Below are 12,917 nucleotides of genomic sequence, written 5' to 3'. Positions count from 1 at the left end.
TTCCAAGCACTGGCGAGGCGCTGGGGGCTGTGCTTTGCCCCCGCTGGGTGCGTTTTTTGGCTTTTGTTTTTAAATGTACTATTACACTCACGAGGACTGTGTCATTTGACCAGGAGGGGCTGCAGGTAGTCAGCGAGGCATAATGTGAATAAATTGGCCAGGTGTGGTGGTTCGCACCTGTAATCCCAGCACTTTGGGAGGCTGAGACGGGTGGATCACCTGAGGTCAGGAGTTTGAGACCAGCCTGACCACCATGGTGAAACCCCATCTCTACTAAAAATACAAAAATTAGCCAGGTGTGGTGGCGCTCGCCTGTAGTCCCAACTACTTGGGAGGCTGTGACAGGAGAATGACTTGAACCCAGGAGGCAGAGGTTTCTATGAGCTGAGATTGTGCCACTGCACTTCAGTCTGGGCAACAGAGTGAGATCCCATCTCAAAAAATAATAATAATGTCAATAAATGTATCACAATGGCCAAAAGGTGGAAGTAACCCATGCATCTTATCAGCGGATGAACAAAACGTGGCCCAACCGTACAACGGACTATGATTCAGCCACGAAAACACGTGAAGCAGCGGCACACGCTACACCACGGGCGGACCTTGAGAGCATCGCACTCAGGGAAAGGTGCCAGGCACAAAGGCCACATGCTGCAGGATTCCATCTGCATGAAATGTTCCAAACAGGCAAAGCCATAGAGGGCACAGGGGCCAGGGACTGGGGGTGGTGACAGATAAAGGGTACAGGGTTTCTTTCTGGGGTGATGAAAATGGTCATGGTGGTGATGTTTGCACAACTTTCTGAGCACGCTTTCAACGGGTGACTGTGTGGTGCACAAACTCTATCTCAATAAAGCTGGAGACTGGGTGGTGAGCCTGCAGCAGGCACGCAGGTGTGGAGGGGACGCTAGGAACCCAGGTCTGGGGGGAGACAGGCGAGGGCCTGCTCCAGAACTGACTCAGGAGCCAGGGGAAGCCACTGCCAAGTTCCCAAAAAGGGGACTTGATGTCACTCCAGATTGTGGTCCCAGCCCATGCCTGACACTTTCTAGCCACGTGACCCACAGTCAGGCCTATCTGTCTCAGTGCCTCAGGCTCCTCATCTGGCAAATGGGGTGATAACACGAGTAACTCCCTCCTAGGGTGGCCGGGAGGATAACCTGAGGTCACAGGTGCAGAGCACCCAGCACATACCTGGCATCCATTATTTCTTTCTTTTTTTTTTTTTTTTTTCAGACAGAGTCTTGCTCTGTCGCTCAGTCTGGAGTACAATGGTGTGATCTCGGCTCACTGCAACCTCTGCCTCTCAGGTTCAAGTGATTCTCCTGCCTCAGCCTCCCAAGTAGCTGGGATTATAGGCCCACCACCATGCCTGGCTAATTTTTTTTGGAAACAGTCTTGCCGTGTCACCAGGCTGGTGTGCAATGGTGTGATCTCGGCTCACTGCAACCTCCGCCTCCTGGGTTCAAGTGATTCTCCTGCCTCAGCCTCCTGAGGAGCTGCGATTACAGGCGTGCATCACCACACCCGGCTAATTTTTTGTATGTTTTGTAGAGACAGGGTTTCACCATGTTGGTCAGGTTGGTCTCGAACTCCTGACCTCAGGTGATCCACTTGCCTCGGCCTCCCAAAATGCTGGGATTACAGGCATGAACCACCGTGCCTGGCCTCCCTGGCTAGGTTTTTTTTAATTTTTAGTAGAGATGGGGCTGCACCATGTTGGCCAGGCTAGTCTTGAACTCCCGACCTCAGCTGGTGCAGCAGCCTCAGCCTCCCAAAGCACTGGGATTATAGGTGTGAGCCACCATGCCCGGCCGGCATCCATGATTTTATTAGGTGAAAAAAATCAAGCCCAAATCAGCGTGTAAAATATCACACAATATTCAGAAAACCAGTCAGTAATAAAAAAACAGGAGGTCATGTGCTTGGAAACATAACTGGGGACACAGGCCACACATGGTAGACAGTGGGATGTGCTTCACCTTCTCCCTGATGGTGTGAAGTCGCTGAATTTTTTATAATTTTGAACATAATAACATCCAGAAATATCAGTGCACACAGATGTCTGAAAGGCACATGTGGGTTCTGTCACTTACGAGCTCTGTGTCCCTGACAAAGACCTTCACTTCCTTGCCTCAGTTTCCTCATCAGTTAAATGGGGATCTGAACACCCACGGGACAGCACACAGCATGGCACGGGGTACTGCCTGTCTCAGCCTGCCCTGGAGCAGGGGGAGGGGGTGACCCTACAGGGATCCCCTCTCTACTGAAGGACTGGGTCAGAGAAACCCGTAGCCAGGAAGACCCAGCAACACGTTCTGTGTGCCCCAGGACGGATGGCCCACGGGCAGCATGCAGGACCTGGATGCCTCTCTTCTAGGCAGCCCTCCCCTGGGTGCCCACGGGAGACACAGCATTGGGGAGGCGGTGGTCACAGGAGCTCAGAGGCTCTGAGAGCACCTGCAGCCGCACTGCTGTGTAAGTGGCTGCCGCAGGCCAGGCAGCAGCAGGCTCAGCTCTGGGCTCCCTGCCTTGGGGAAAGGGAGGTGCCCGGACGGGGTGGCTGGGAGTGGGGCTGGGGCAGCAACTAACCTTTTCAATGTTAAGAGCCTTCATCTGAAGGATTAGGTCTTCAACAGGCCTCCGGGTGATTTCTGGAGGTGGAAACTGTTCGAAGTCACCAAAAACTGCAGAGGAATACAGCCTGGGCAGAGAGAAGTCGGGAAAGCAAACAATTCAGTCATGCCGCTGGGATGGGATCTCGACACCCACCAGCCACGGTGCTTCACCCCTTCCTGCCTCATTCTCCTCACCTGTGAAATACAGCTCAAATTGCAGCTGCCTCATGGAGGATTGATAAAGATTAATTAGATACTACTCCACAGGCTGGGTGCGGCAGCTCACACCTGTAATCCCAGCACTTTGGGAGGCCAAGGCAGGTGGATCACGAGGTCAGGAGACCAAGACCAGCCTGGCCAACATGGTGAAACCCTGTCTCTACTAAAAATACAAAAATTAGCAGGGCGTAGTGGCACATGCCTGTAGTCCCAACTACTTGGGAGGCTGAGGCAGGAGAATCGCTTGAATCTAGGAGGCAGAGGTTGTGGTGAGCTGAGACAGGGTCACTGTACTCTAGCCTGGGTGACTGAACGAGACTCCATCTCAAAACAAACAAAAGCTATTATTCCATGTAGAGTGAGTGCTTAACAAAGGGGACGGTGCATAGCACTCTACACTTTAACTATAATTGCTTCCTACTGGTTTTCTTTTTTTTTTTTTTTTTTTGAGACGGAGTTTCGCTTTTGTTACCCAGGCTGAAGTGCAATGGCGCGATCTCAGCTCACCGCAACCTCCGCCTCCTGGGTTCAAATAATTCTCCTGCCACAGCCTCCTGAGTAGCTGGGATTACACGCACGCGCCACCATGCCCAGCTAATTTTTTGTATTTTTAGTAGAGACGGGGTTTCAACCATGTTGACCAGGGTGGTCTCGATCTCTTGACCTTGTGATCCACCCACCTCAGCCTCCCAAAGTGCTGGGATTACAGGCTTGAGCCACCGCGCCCGGCAGCCACGAGGTTTCTTTCTGGGTTGATGGGAAGTTCTGACATTGTGGTGATGGCTGCAAAACTCTGGCCTTCCTAAAAACTCCTGTATCGTACACTTTAAAATGATGCGCTTTATGGTATGTGAATGAGGTCCTGATCAAGCTGTGAACAAAACAAACAGGACTCAAAACCGGTGCCTGGTCCCAGTAACAGAATAAAGAAAGTGTGAGGCCGGGCAGTGGCTCACGCCTGTGATCCCAGCACTTTGGGAGGCTGAGGCGGGTGGATCACCTGAGGTCAGGAGTTTGAGACCAGCCTGGCCAACACAGTGAAACCCTGTCTCTACTAAAAATACACAAATTAGCCGGGCATGGTGGCCAGCGCCTGTAGTCCCAGGTACTCGGGAGACTGAGGCAGAAATATTACTTGAACCCAGGAGGCAGAGGTTGTAGTTAGCCAAGACTGTGCCATTGCACTGCAGCCTGGGCGACAAAACCGGAATTCCATCTCAAAAAAAAAGAAATAGTGTGTGTATCTGAAAGCCAGCAAAAGGGCTGGGGAGCGCCCCAGTCACAGGGGCCCAGCAAGACATGGGGTGCACTACAGATGGAGGCAGGGTCAGCGTCCTTCCTCAGCTCCTCAGTGGCCACTGCAGGGCAGCACCAACGTCCCTGGGGAGGAACCTGGTGACCCACCTGTAGCAGTGGCCGGGCTCTGTCCGGCCTGCTCTGCCTGCCCGCTGGTCAGCTGATGCCTGGGAGACCCAGGTGACACGGAAGGAGGACACACCGGTGACGCGGTCGTAGTAGCGCTTCTTGACCTTCCCACAGTCCACCACGTACTTGATGCCAGGGATGGTAAGAGACGTCTCGGCCACGTTGGTGGCCACGACACACAGCCTAGTCCCCTCCGGCGGAGGCTTAAAGACCTAGGATTGGGGGAGGGGATGGCAGGAAAACACCGGAATCAGCAAAGAAACCATGGAATGGAGGCGCAAGGACAGAGCCATGCCGCCTGGGCCCCAGGGCCCGGGGGCGGGGAGGGTTCTCTATTCTCCACAACCACCTCAATAGTCCTCAGAACTCTGGGGCTGCTGGTCAAACAGCAGATGGAGGGGACCGCCAAGGGCTTGACTATACCCACTGCACTGCCCTTGAAAGTTCCCCAAAAGCTGGGCACCCGGCCCAGCACGGTTACCTGAGCTTGTTTCTCTGGGGCCAGCAGAGAGTACAGCGGGAGCACGTGCAGCGGGAGGGAGGCGTCTGGCTGCTCACCTGGAGGGAATGCAAAGGCCGCTGGCACCCCAGCCGGGACAGATGCCCACAGGCAGGTGCCGGCCACAGTGGCCCTGCACACCCAGGCTGGCCCAGCTCCTGTCCTGCCCTGCTAGGGAAGTCCCCTCGGGACCAGCCAGGCCAAGCCTCGGGGGACTGCTGAGAGTTTCCCAGGGCTCTCATCCCTACTGCCCTGAGCCAGGTCTGAACCCCGGCCTCACTGCACAGTCTCCTCCTCAATCCTCTGGCGTGGATCCTGGGGCCTGACTGCCCCTCGCATCCGGGCAGCATCGTGGTGGGGGTCAGGTTGGGTCTGGTACCCTCTACTGCCCCACTCAGCCCCTGGCTGGGCACAGCAGGGCACTGGTCCGTCTGCATTCATGGGGCCCCTGCAAGCACACGGCGCTGGACAACACTCCCGAGCCCTGGAGGCCCGTGTCCCTCAGCAGCGGGGTTGGCGGCCCGCTACATTCAGCACGGCAAATGCTCGAGGCCTCCTCATGCGCGGGAAGCATCAGGGACAAAGCTGCTGGAACCCCAGCCGCCGAGGGGCCCACATCCCGAGAGCAGGGAGGGCTCTGGGCACATCCTCAGGGCAGAGCTATTTGAACAGGAAGCGGTTCCAGGGCCACACCTCCATCCTGCCCGCCGTCCTCCAGGTCCAGATCGAGGTCAGAGTCCAGGGCCCCCTCCTCCTCGTCCACTTCTGCCTCCCTGTCCTCGTCACCTTCGCCCACCGGCAACACTGAGTAATGATCCAAGTTGATCTGGGGCAGCACCTACAGTGAATGAGACATGAACACCTGGGCTGCAGGGGACCCTGGTGTGGGGACATGGCATGTGCAGGCAGAAAGACCGATGCCCTCGTGTGGAAGCCCCAATCCCTCCCCACCCATAGGCTCTGTGACCCAGGGCAGGCCACATAACTCTTTGTTCCTGCCTCAGTTTCCCCACCTAAACCCTGGGGACTATCATGGACCTTGTCTCTCAGGCTGCTGGGAGGGTTCTGTGGACACACGAGAGAAACGTGGATCACTGCCTGACACGCCGGTAGGGCAACAGGCAAGCCGGAGACAGGTAAGTGCTCCTGCTACTGTCAGGGACCCTAAGACCCATGGTGCCTTCACGCAGACGCTAGAGACAAGGCCCTCCCAGCCCAGCGTCCTCACTGCCCAGCCTCTTCAGCCAGCATCAGGGCTCTGCCGGCCCTCCCAGGGGGTCCTCACAGGCCCCACGCAGGTGCTCAGGGCCTGGCTTTCTGGAAGCTTCCTCAGAGACTGTTTCAAAGCCCAGCCCACGCTGCAGCCCCGAGAGCTGTGCATTGCAGCAGAACTGCCTTCCACAAGGCGGGCCGCAGGCTCTGTCTCAGAAAAGGAAAAGAAATCCACTTCCGCCATTGCCCCAGGCCCAGACACGTAGGGGTCCGCAGACCTGCGCTGTCCAGCGGGGTGGGTCCGGCAGCCCCCTGCGGCTACAGAGTAGCTGATACGGGCCTGGGGAAATGGAGGAACTGGATTTTCTTTTCCTTTTCTTTTCTTTTCGAGATGGGAGTTCCATTCTTGTTGCCTAGGCTAGAGGGCAATGGTGCGATCTCAGTTCACTGCAACCTCCACCTCCCAGGTTCAAGGAATTCTCCTGCCTCAGCCTCCTGAGCAGCTGGGATTATAGGCGCACACTACCACACCTGGCTAATTTTGTATTTTTAGTAGAGATGGGGACTCGCCCGGCATGAGGAGGCCTCAAGCATTTGCAATGTTGAATGTAACAGGAGCTTCCCACCTGTTGCTGAGGGATGCAGGCTTCCAGGGCCGGGGAGTGTTACCCAGCACCGTGTGCTTGCAGGGGCCCCATGAATGCAGACAGACCAGTGTCCTGCGGTGCCTTTGGTCAGGCTGGACTTGAACTCCTGACCTCAGGTGATCCACCGGCCTCAGCCTCTCAAAGTGCTGAGATTGCAGGCGTGAACCATCATGCCTGGCCTTTTCCTTTTCTGAGACAAAGAGTCTTGCTCTGTTGCCCAGGCTGGGGTACAGCGGAACCATCACAGCTCACTACAGCCATGACCTCCTGGGCTCAGACGGTTCTCCTGCCTCAGCCTCAGCAGCTGCGACCCCAGGCACACACCACCACACTGGGTTAATTAAAAAATTTTTTGTAGAGACAGGGTCTCACCATGTTGCCCAGGCTGGTCTCAAACTCAATGCCTCAAATGATCCTCCTATCTTGGCCTCCCAAAGTGCTGGAATTACAGGCATGAGCTACTGTGTCCGACCAGGAACTGGATTTTTAATTTTTTTTTTTTTTGAGACAGAGTTTCGCTCTTGTTACCCAGGCTGGAGTGCAATGGCGTGATCTCGGCTCACCGCAACCTCCGCCTCCCGGGTTCAGGCAATTCTCCTGCCTCAGCCTCCTGAGTAGCTGTGATTACAGGCACGCGCCACCATGCCCAGCTAATGTTTTGTATTTTGAGTAGAGACGGGGTTTCACCATGTTGACCAGGATGGTCTCGATCTCTCGACGTCGTGATCCACCCGCCTCGGCCTCCCAAAGTGCTGGGATTACAGGCTTGAGCCACCGCGCCCGGCTTGGATTTTTAATTTTATTTTATACCAATTACACTTCAACTTAAGCAGCCACATGAGGCTGGAGGCCACCATCCTGGAAAACACAGCCTTACTCTCCAGGAGTCCCTCCCAGCCCCCACGTACCTCGGCCCGAGCCTTCCTGGCCCTGGCCCTGGACTTCTTAAACTTCCGCATTTCCTCTGCTGAGTCTTTCTGATCGTCGTCCTTTTCTGGGGAGGCAGGTTGGGGAGAAAGGCATCTGTGGCCAGCGTGGTCGCGAGCACGCTGCTCTTTGTTGTTCAGGACAAGGCCATTCAGTGGTGGCCGTTTCTTTGGGTGTGAAGTGGGGAATGGCAAAGGCGCCACCCGACACTCCCAGAGGGAAACTCAGAGGTGGGAGCCGCACCCCAGCCGGCGAGCTCGAGGCCAAGCCCAGCTGCTCAGGGCAGAGTGCTGGTGGGGGCGTCCTCTTTACCTGGCGGCCGGGATCGGGAGGGTGGGAAAGCCTTCCTGAGCCTGCGACACAGTGCGTGCACCTCCGCCTGCCCCGTCAGGAACACCAGGATGCCACCTGTGGAAGAACGGGCCCCTGCGTTATCCGCCAGTCATCCACAAACACTGACTTAGCAAGGAGCACCTGCTGGGCCCTGCGCTGAGAGTCGGGGCTCCAGGGGTAACTGGGGAGGACAGGGGTGCACGGACGCAGATGAGCAGGAGGCAGCACCCCCAGACTGAAGGAGCTGCTGGGGGGAGTTCAACAAACATGGTGACCGCACAGCCCAGCAGCGCCCCTCCTAGGCACAGACCTGAAAGCCACGAGAAACGTGCGCAAGTCAAAGCCTGCACAGCACACTCGTGACAAAGCCGAAGGTGCCCTGGGGCCGAGGCCGCAGGAAGCCTCATTGCCCAAGCTCCCACCTCGCCTCGCCTCCCACCAGCCCTAGTCTCCCAGAGAACGGACGGGAGCCCCAAGAGCCCCTGAACGCCCAGAGGCCTCACGCAGAGCAAGGACAGAGCATCACGAAGCAGCGACCTTGGCTTCCTCAAAGAACAAGGTCAAGCTTGATGGGAAGCACCCCACGGCTCCTGGCCTCCCTAATATGGAGAAAGCCAGTCTCGGGCCTCAATTCAGCATATGAGGGTCTCTGGCTAGGATGGGTGCGGTGGGCTCATGCCTGTAATCCCAGCATTTTGGGAGGCCAAGGGTGGATCACCTGAGGTCAGGAATGCAAGACCAGCCTGGCCAACATGGTAAAACCCTGTCTCTACTAAAATACAAAAACAGCTTGGCGGGCAGTGTGCGCCTGTCATCCTAGCTACTCGGGAGGCCGAGGCAGGAGAATTGCTTGACTCTGGAAGGCAGAGGTTGCAGTGAGCTGAGATCGCGCCATTGCACTGCAGCCTGGTCAACGAGAGCAAAACTCCATCTCAAAAAAAAGAGAGGCCGGGCATGGTGGCTCATGCCTGTGATCCCAGCACTTTGGGAAGCTGAGGAAGGTGAATCACCTGAGGTCAGCAGTTCAAGACTGGCCCGGGCAACATGGTGAAACCCCATCTCTACTAAAAATACAAAAAATCAGCTGGGCATGGTGGTGGGTGCCTGTAATCCCAGGGAGGCGGAGGCAGAAGAATTGCTTGACCTCAAGAGGCAGAGGTTGCAGTGAGTCGAGATCTTGCCATTGTACTCCAGCCTGACAAGAGCAAAACTTCGCCTCAATAAATAAATAAGGCTGGGCTTGGTGGTTCACACGTATAATCCCAGCACTTTGGGAGGCCAAGGTGGGCGGATCACGAGGTCAAGAGATCGAGACCATCCTGGTCAACATGGGGAAACCCTGTCTCTACTAAAAAATACAAAAAAATTAGCTGGGTGTGGTGGCGTGCGTCTGTAGTTCCAGCTACTCAGGAGGCTGAGGCAGGAGAATTGCTTGAATCCGGGAGGTGGAGGTTGCAGTGAGCCAAGACTGCACCACTGCACTCCAGCCTGGCCCCTGGCGACAGAGCGAGACTCTGTCTCAAAAAAATAAAATAAAAATAAAAACTAATAAATAAATAAGAGTCTCTGGCTGGAAGCGATCACAATCTATTCAAACAGAAAGGGTCATGTCCATTTCAGTACCATGAGGCAAGTAATGGAGCGGCTGTAATGTGGACAAGGCGGAGCTGTGAAGGGGAGCCCTGGCTCTCAGGGGACGTGCCTGCCCCCTGCAGTGCCTCAGTGTCTATGGTCACCTGCCAGCACCGGCCTGCACCCCGTGGGTTTTTCTGCTTATCAGATAGGGAAAGATGGCAAACTCCACCCTCTGGAAGCAGCTGAGGCCTCATAGGATTTTGGGTGGAATGAGGCAGGACAGGTGTTGTGAACACTCTGGAGCCAGTGAGGAAGCCGAGGCCTGGCGGGGACAAGGGACTGCTTGGAGCCACTCAGGAGATGGGTCCTCCCACCCTGTGCCTTCAGCGAGGGTTTAGGAAGGGAGGCTGTTCCCTAAGGCTCCCGGTTCGGGCCTCACCTGCGGGCAGCATGCGGTGGATCTTCCAGACCTTCCGGAAGCACTCCCCGCTGTAGTCTTCCAGAGGCGTCCGCTTGTTGAAGTGCACAGTCACTGGGAACTGCCTAGATTCTACCTGTGGGACACCCAGGAAGGCGTGGGGGGTGACTTCGGCCCAGGGCTGCCTTCCCTTTCCCCATCACCCAGAATCAAGGTTTCCAACACGCCCTCCAAGCTGCTGTCACTCCCCCACGTGACCAAGTGAGACCCTTCAGGAGGCTCTCGACACCGGGGCATCATCGCTCCGTCCAAGCCCACAGAGAACCCGGGACCCTGCATTACCTTGATGACCGGGGGCGGCTTGGCGAAGAGCCTCGGGTTCTGGGTGAAGTCCTCCACACGCAGTGTGGCTGACATGATGAGCAGCTTCAGTGGCAGCTTCCTCTGTGGGAGGACAGGCTTGGTGACCATGGCCCCAAGCCTGAGAAAATGGCATGGGGTGGCCCTGCTGCCCGCCCCATTCCCCTCCAGCCACCGCCCTCTGCCCCTTTCTGGATGCCAAAGGCTCCTTGGAGAAAGTGAGCCGACAGCAGGGTCTGCCATTCTCAGGGAAGCAGCTTGTTCCGGGGGGGTCCTTCCAAGTCAGGCTTCCATGGTGGAATACGAGGCAGGAGGGCTGCAACTGGGGCCACCCGACCCGGCTCCCACCTGACACTGAGATTCAGCGGCTGTCGGTTCTGACGGCTCAGGGAGCAGCTGCCTGATTCTCGGGTCTGTTGGGGGGCCCCCTGGTTCCCAGCTCGCTTAGCAATGCCTGATAGCCTCAGGGTGAGCTCTGCTTCAAGCCCTTGCTGCCTTTGCTTCTAACCCCAAACCCAGAAGCTAAGGAGTGGTAAGAGTGCCTCTGTGAATGAGAGGAAAGGCGGGAGGCGTGGCACCCAGCACAGGCCCCTCTCTTGCGTCCATGACTGTCCCTGTCTGCCCCACCCCCATGCCTTCCTGACCCCACATCGCCCTCTCTGCTTGGCCATTCTAGATACACTGACGGCCCCCAAAGACGTGAACCAAGACCACAGTGAGATATCACTTTCCACCCACGTCTAGAATAACAACAATGGCGGATGACAAGTGTGGGCAGGATTCCACATCCTGGAAGCTCTGACACCATTAGTGGAGAAGTCGCATGGAATTCTGCCATGCTGTGGAATATCAGCTGCAAACGGTTACACACAAGTGACCATGGTCCAGCTACGTGGGAGGCTGAGGCGAAAGGACTCCTTAAGCCTAGAAGGTCGGGGTTGCAGTGAGCTGTGACTGCACCACTGCACTCCAGCCTTGGGGACAATGAGACCCTGCCACGAAAACAAAACCCACCACCACAGAAAACCGTAAAAGGTACAGGGTTTGTTTCTGTTTTTCAGACAAAGTCTCGCTGTCACCCAGGTTGGAGTGCAATGGTGTGATCTCGGCTCACTGCAAGCACCACTCCCTGGGTTCAAGCGATTCTCCTGCCTCAGCCTCCCGAGTATCTGGGATTACAGGCATGTGCCACCACGCCCGGCTAATTTTTGTGCTTTTAATAGAGACAGGGTTTCACCATGTTGGCCAGGCTGGTTTCAAACTCCTGACCTGGTGATCTGTCCACCTCAGCCTCCCAAAGTGCTAGGATTACAGGCGTGAGCTGCCGAGCCCGGCCTAGGGTTTCTTTTTGGATGAGTGACGACAGGTAAAACTGACTGTGGTGATGGCTGCACACTCTGTGAATGGACTAAAACCACTGAATTGTCCACTCCAACGGATGAATGTGAAAAATAGCCCAATAAAGCTTGTTACCAAAAGAAAAAAGGCACCAGGCAGATGCCCGCCTCAGGGGCTGTGCACTGCTCTCCTTCAGTCGGATGGCTCCTCGCTCTGCCAGGCACACTGCGCGCCCTTCCCTCACTCAGCCCTCCCCTCCAGCTCCGAGGTCACCTTTCGGGTGAGGCCCTGGCTAGCGCTGCGCCCTCCCTCCACTGCCACGGGCTCTGTCCGTCCCTGGCTCACAGACTCTGAGTCTGCATCCTGCCTGCTGCCCTTGCTGAAATGGAAGACCCAGGAGGGCAGGAGCATGTTAGAACAAGACAGCATCTCATTCATTGTCAATGTTCAGGGCCACGATGTTCAGGGCCTTGAACGTGGCCAGGCTCGTGGCGCACGTGGAGTGCAGGCCTCTCTCGCCACCGGGAGCGTGGGACAGGCCTACTGTATGGAGCCCCAGCCCAGGATGGTCCCCCACTCAGCAGGCCTGTGTCGGGTTGGGGCGGGGAGACAGTGAAAGCGGCCCGGGGGAGCCCCTCTCAGAGCTCCGGGAGCCTGACTCTTAGCTGGACAGGCCCACCTGCTCTGCTGATCCCAGAGGCCCAGCGGCCTTGTCACCCGGCCCCAGTGGGCCTGGCCAGGTGCCAACACTGCGCCTGAGCCTCTTGCTTTGGGTGGGGGAAGGACACCAGTTTATGAGGCTGGTACCGGGCGGTGGGGAGGGGACCACACAGGGGCTGCTCCAAGGTTCACAGCCCTGGCACAAGGCCTTGTTCCCAGGGACCTGCTTTCGGGAGCAGGTGCAGCAGGGAACAGGTGAAAGGAGCCTAAGCCCCTGACAGAGCTGGGGGTGCCCAGGGCTTGGGGCTCCCCAGCACCCCACCTCCCCCGCTACCTTGGCTCGGAGAGACACGATGCGGGACAGGAGGCCGATGAGGATGTCCGTGTACACGCTCCTCTCGTGGGCCTCGTCGATGATCACCACCTTGTACCGCAGCAGCAGGAAGTCCTGGGGAAGGCACGGGGGTGAGGCCCCCTCCCAGCCTGAGCCCCCCGGGATGCTTCACCTCCCAGCACTCCTGCTTGAGACAGCATTACAGGAGGGGCAGCTGCTCTGCATCAGAGCTGACCTGCCCAACTCGGGTGCCCACAGAGTGGGAGGGCAGGTGGGAAACGAACATGAGATTCGGGTGGGGGTGGGAAGTCAGAGAGCAGGTGCCACCCGGACCAAAACCACATCCACCGCC

General features: G+C 56.9%; 1 protein-coding gene across 2 annotated transcripts in view; it reads right to left on the bottom strand.

Moving 5' to 3' along the window:
- DHX37 (DEAH-box helicase 37) overlaps positions 1 to 12,917 on the bottom strand; it is a 46,788-nt gene that overhangs the window by 10,578 nt on the left and 23,293 nt on the right. For both annotated transcript variants that reach the window (XM_003937100.4, XM_074402037.1), the window contains exons 8-16: positions 12,566 to 12,679; positions 10,216 to 10,317; positions 9,895 to 10,009; positions 7,860 to 7,955; positions 7,529 to 7,614; positions 5,455 to 5,599; positions 4,744 to 4,820; positions 4,242 to 4,474; positions 2,593 to 2,704 (exon numbers count right to left, since the gene is read on the bottom strand). In XM_003937100.4, coding sequence (XP_003937149.3) covers positions 2,593 to 2,704; positions 4,242 to 4,474; positions 4,744 to 4,820; positions 5,455 to 5,599; positions 7,529 to 7,614; positions 7,860 to 7,955; positions 9,895 to 10,009; positions 10,216 to 10,317; positions 12,566 to 12,679 — 1,080 coding nt within the window. The remainder of the gene's footprint in view (positions 1 to 2,592; positions 2,705 to 4,241; positions 4,475 to 4,743; positions 4,821 to 5,454; positions 5,600 to 7,528; positions 7,615 to 7,859; positions 7,956 to 9,894; positions 10,010 to 10,215; positions 10,318 to 12,565; positions 12,680 to 12,917) is intronic.

Source organism: Saimiri boliviensis, chromosome 7 (genome assembly GCF_048565385.1).
Source record: "Saimiri boliviensis isolate mSaiBol1 chromosome 7, mSaiBol1.pri, whole genome shotgun sequence".
Classification (NCBI taxonomy): Eukaryota; Metazoa; Chordata; class Mammalia; order Primates; family Cebidae; genus Saimiri; species Saimiri boliviensis.
Note: the sequence above shows the minus strand (reverse complement) of the source record. Positions and strands in the feature narration are given on the sequence as shown.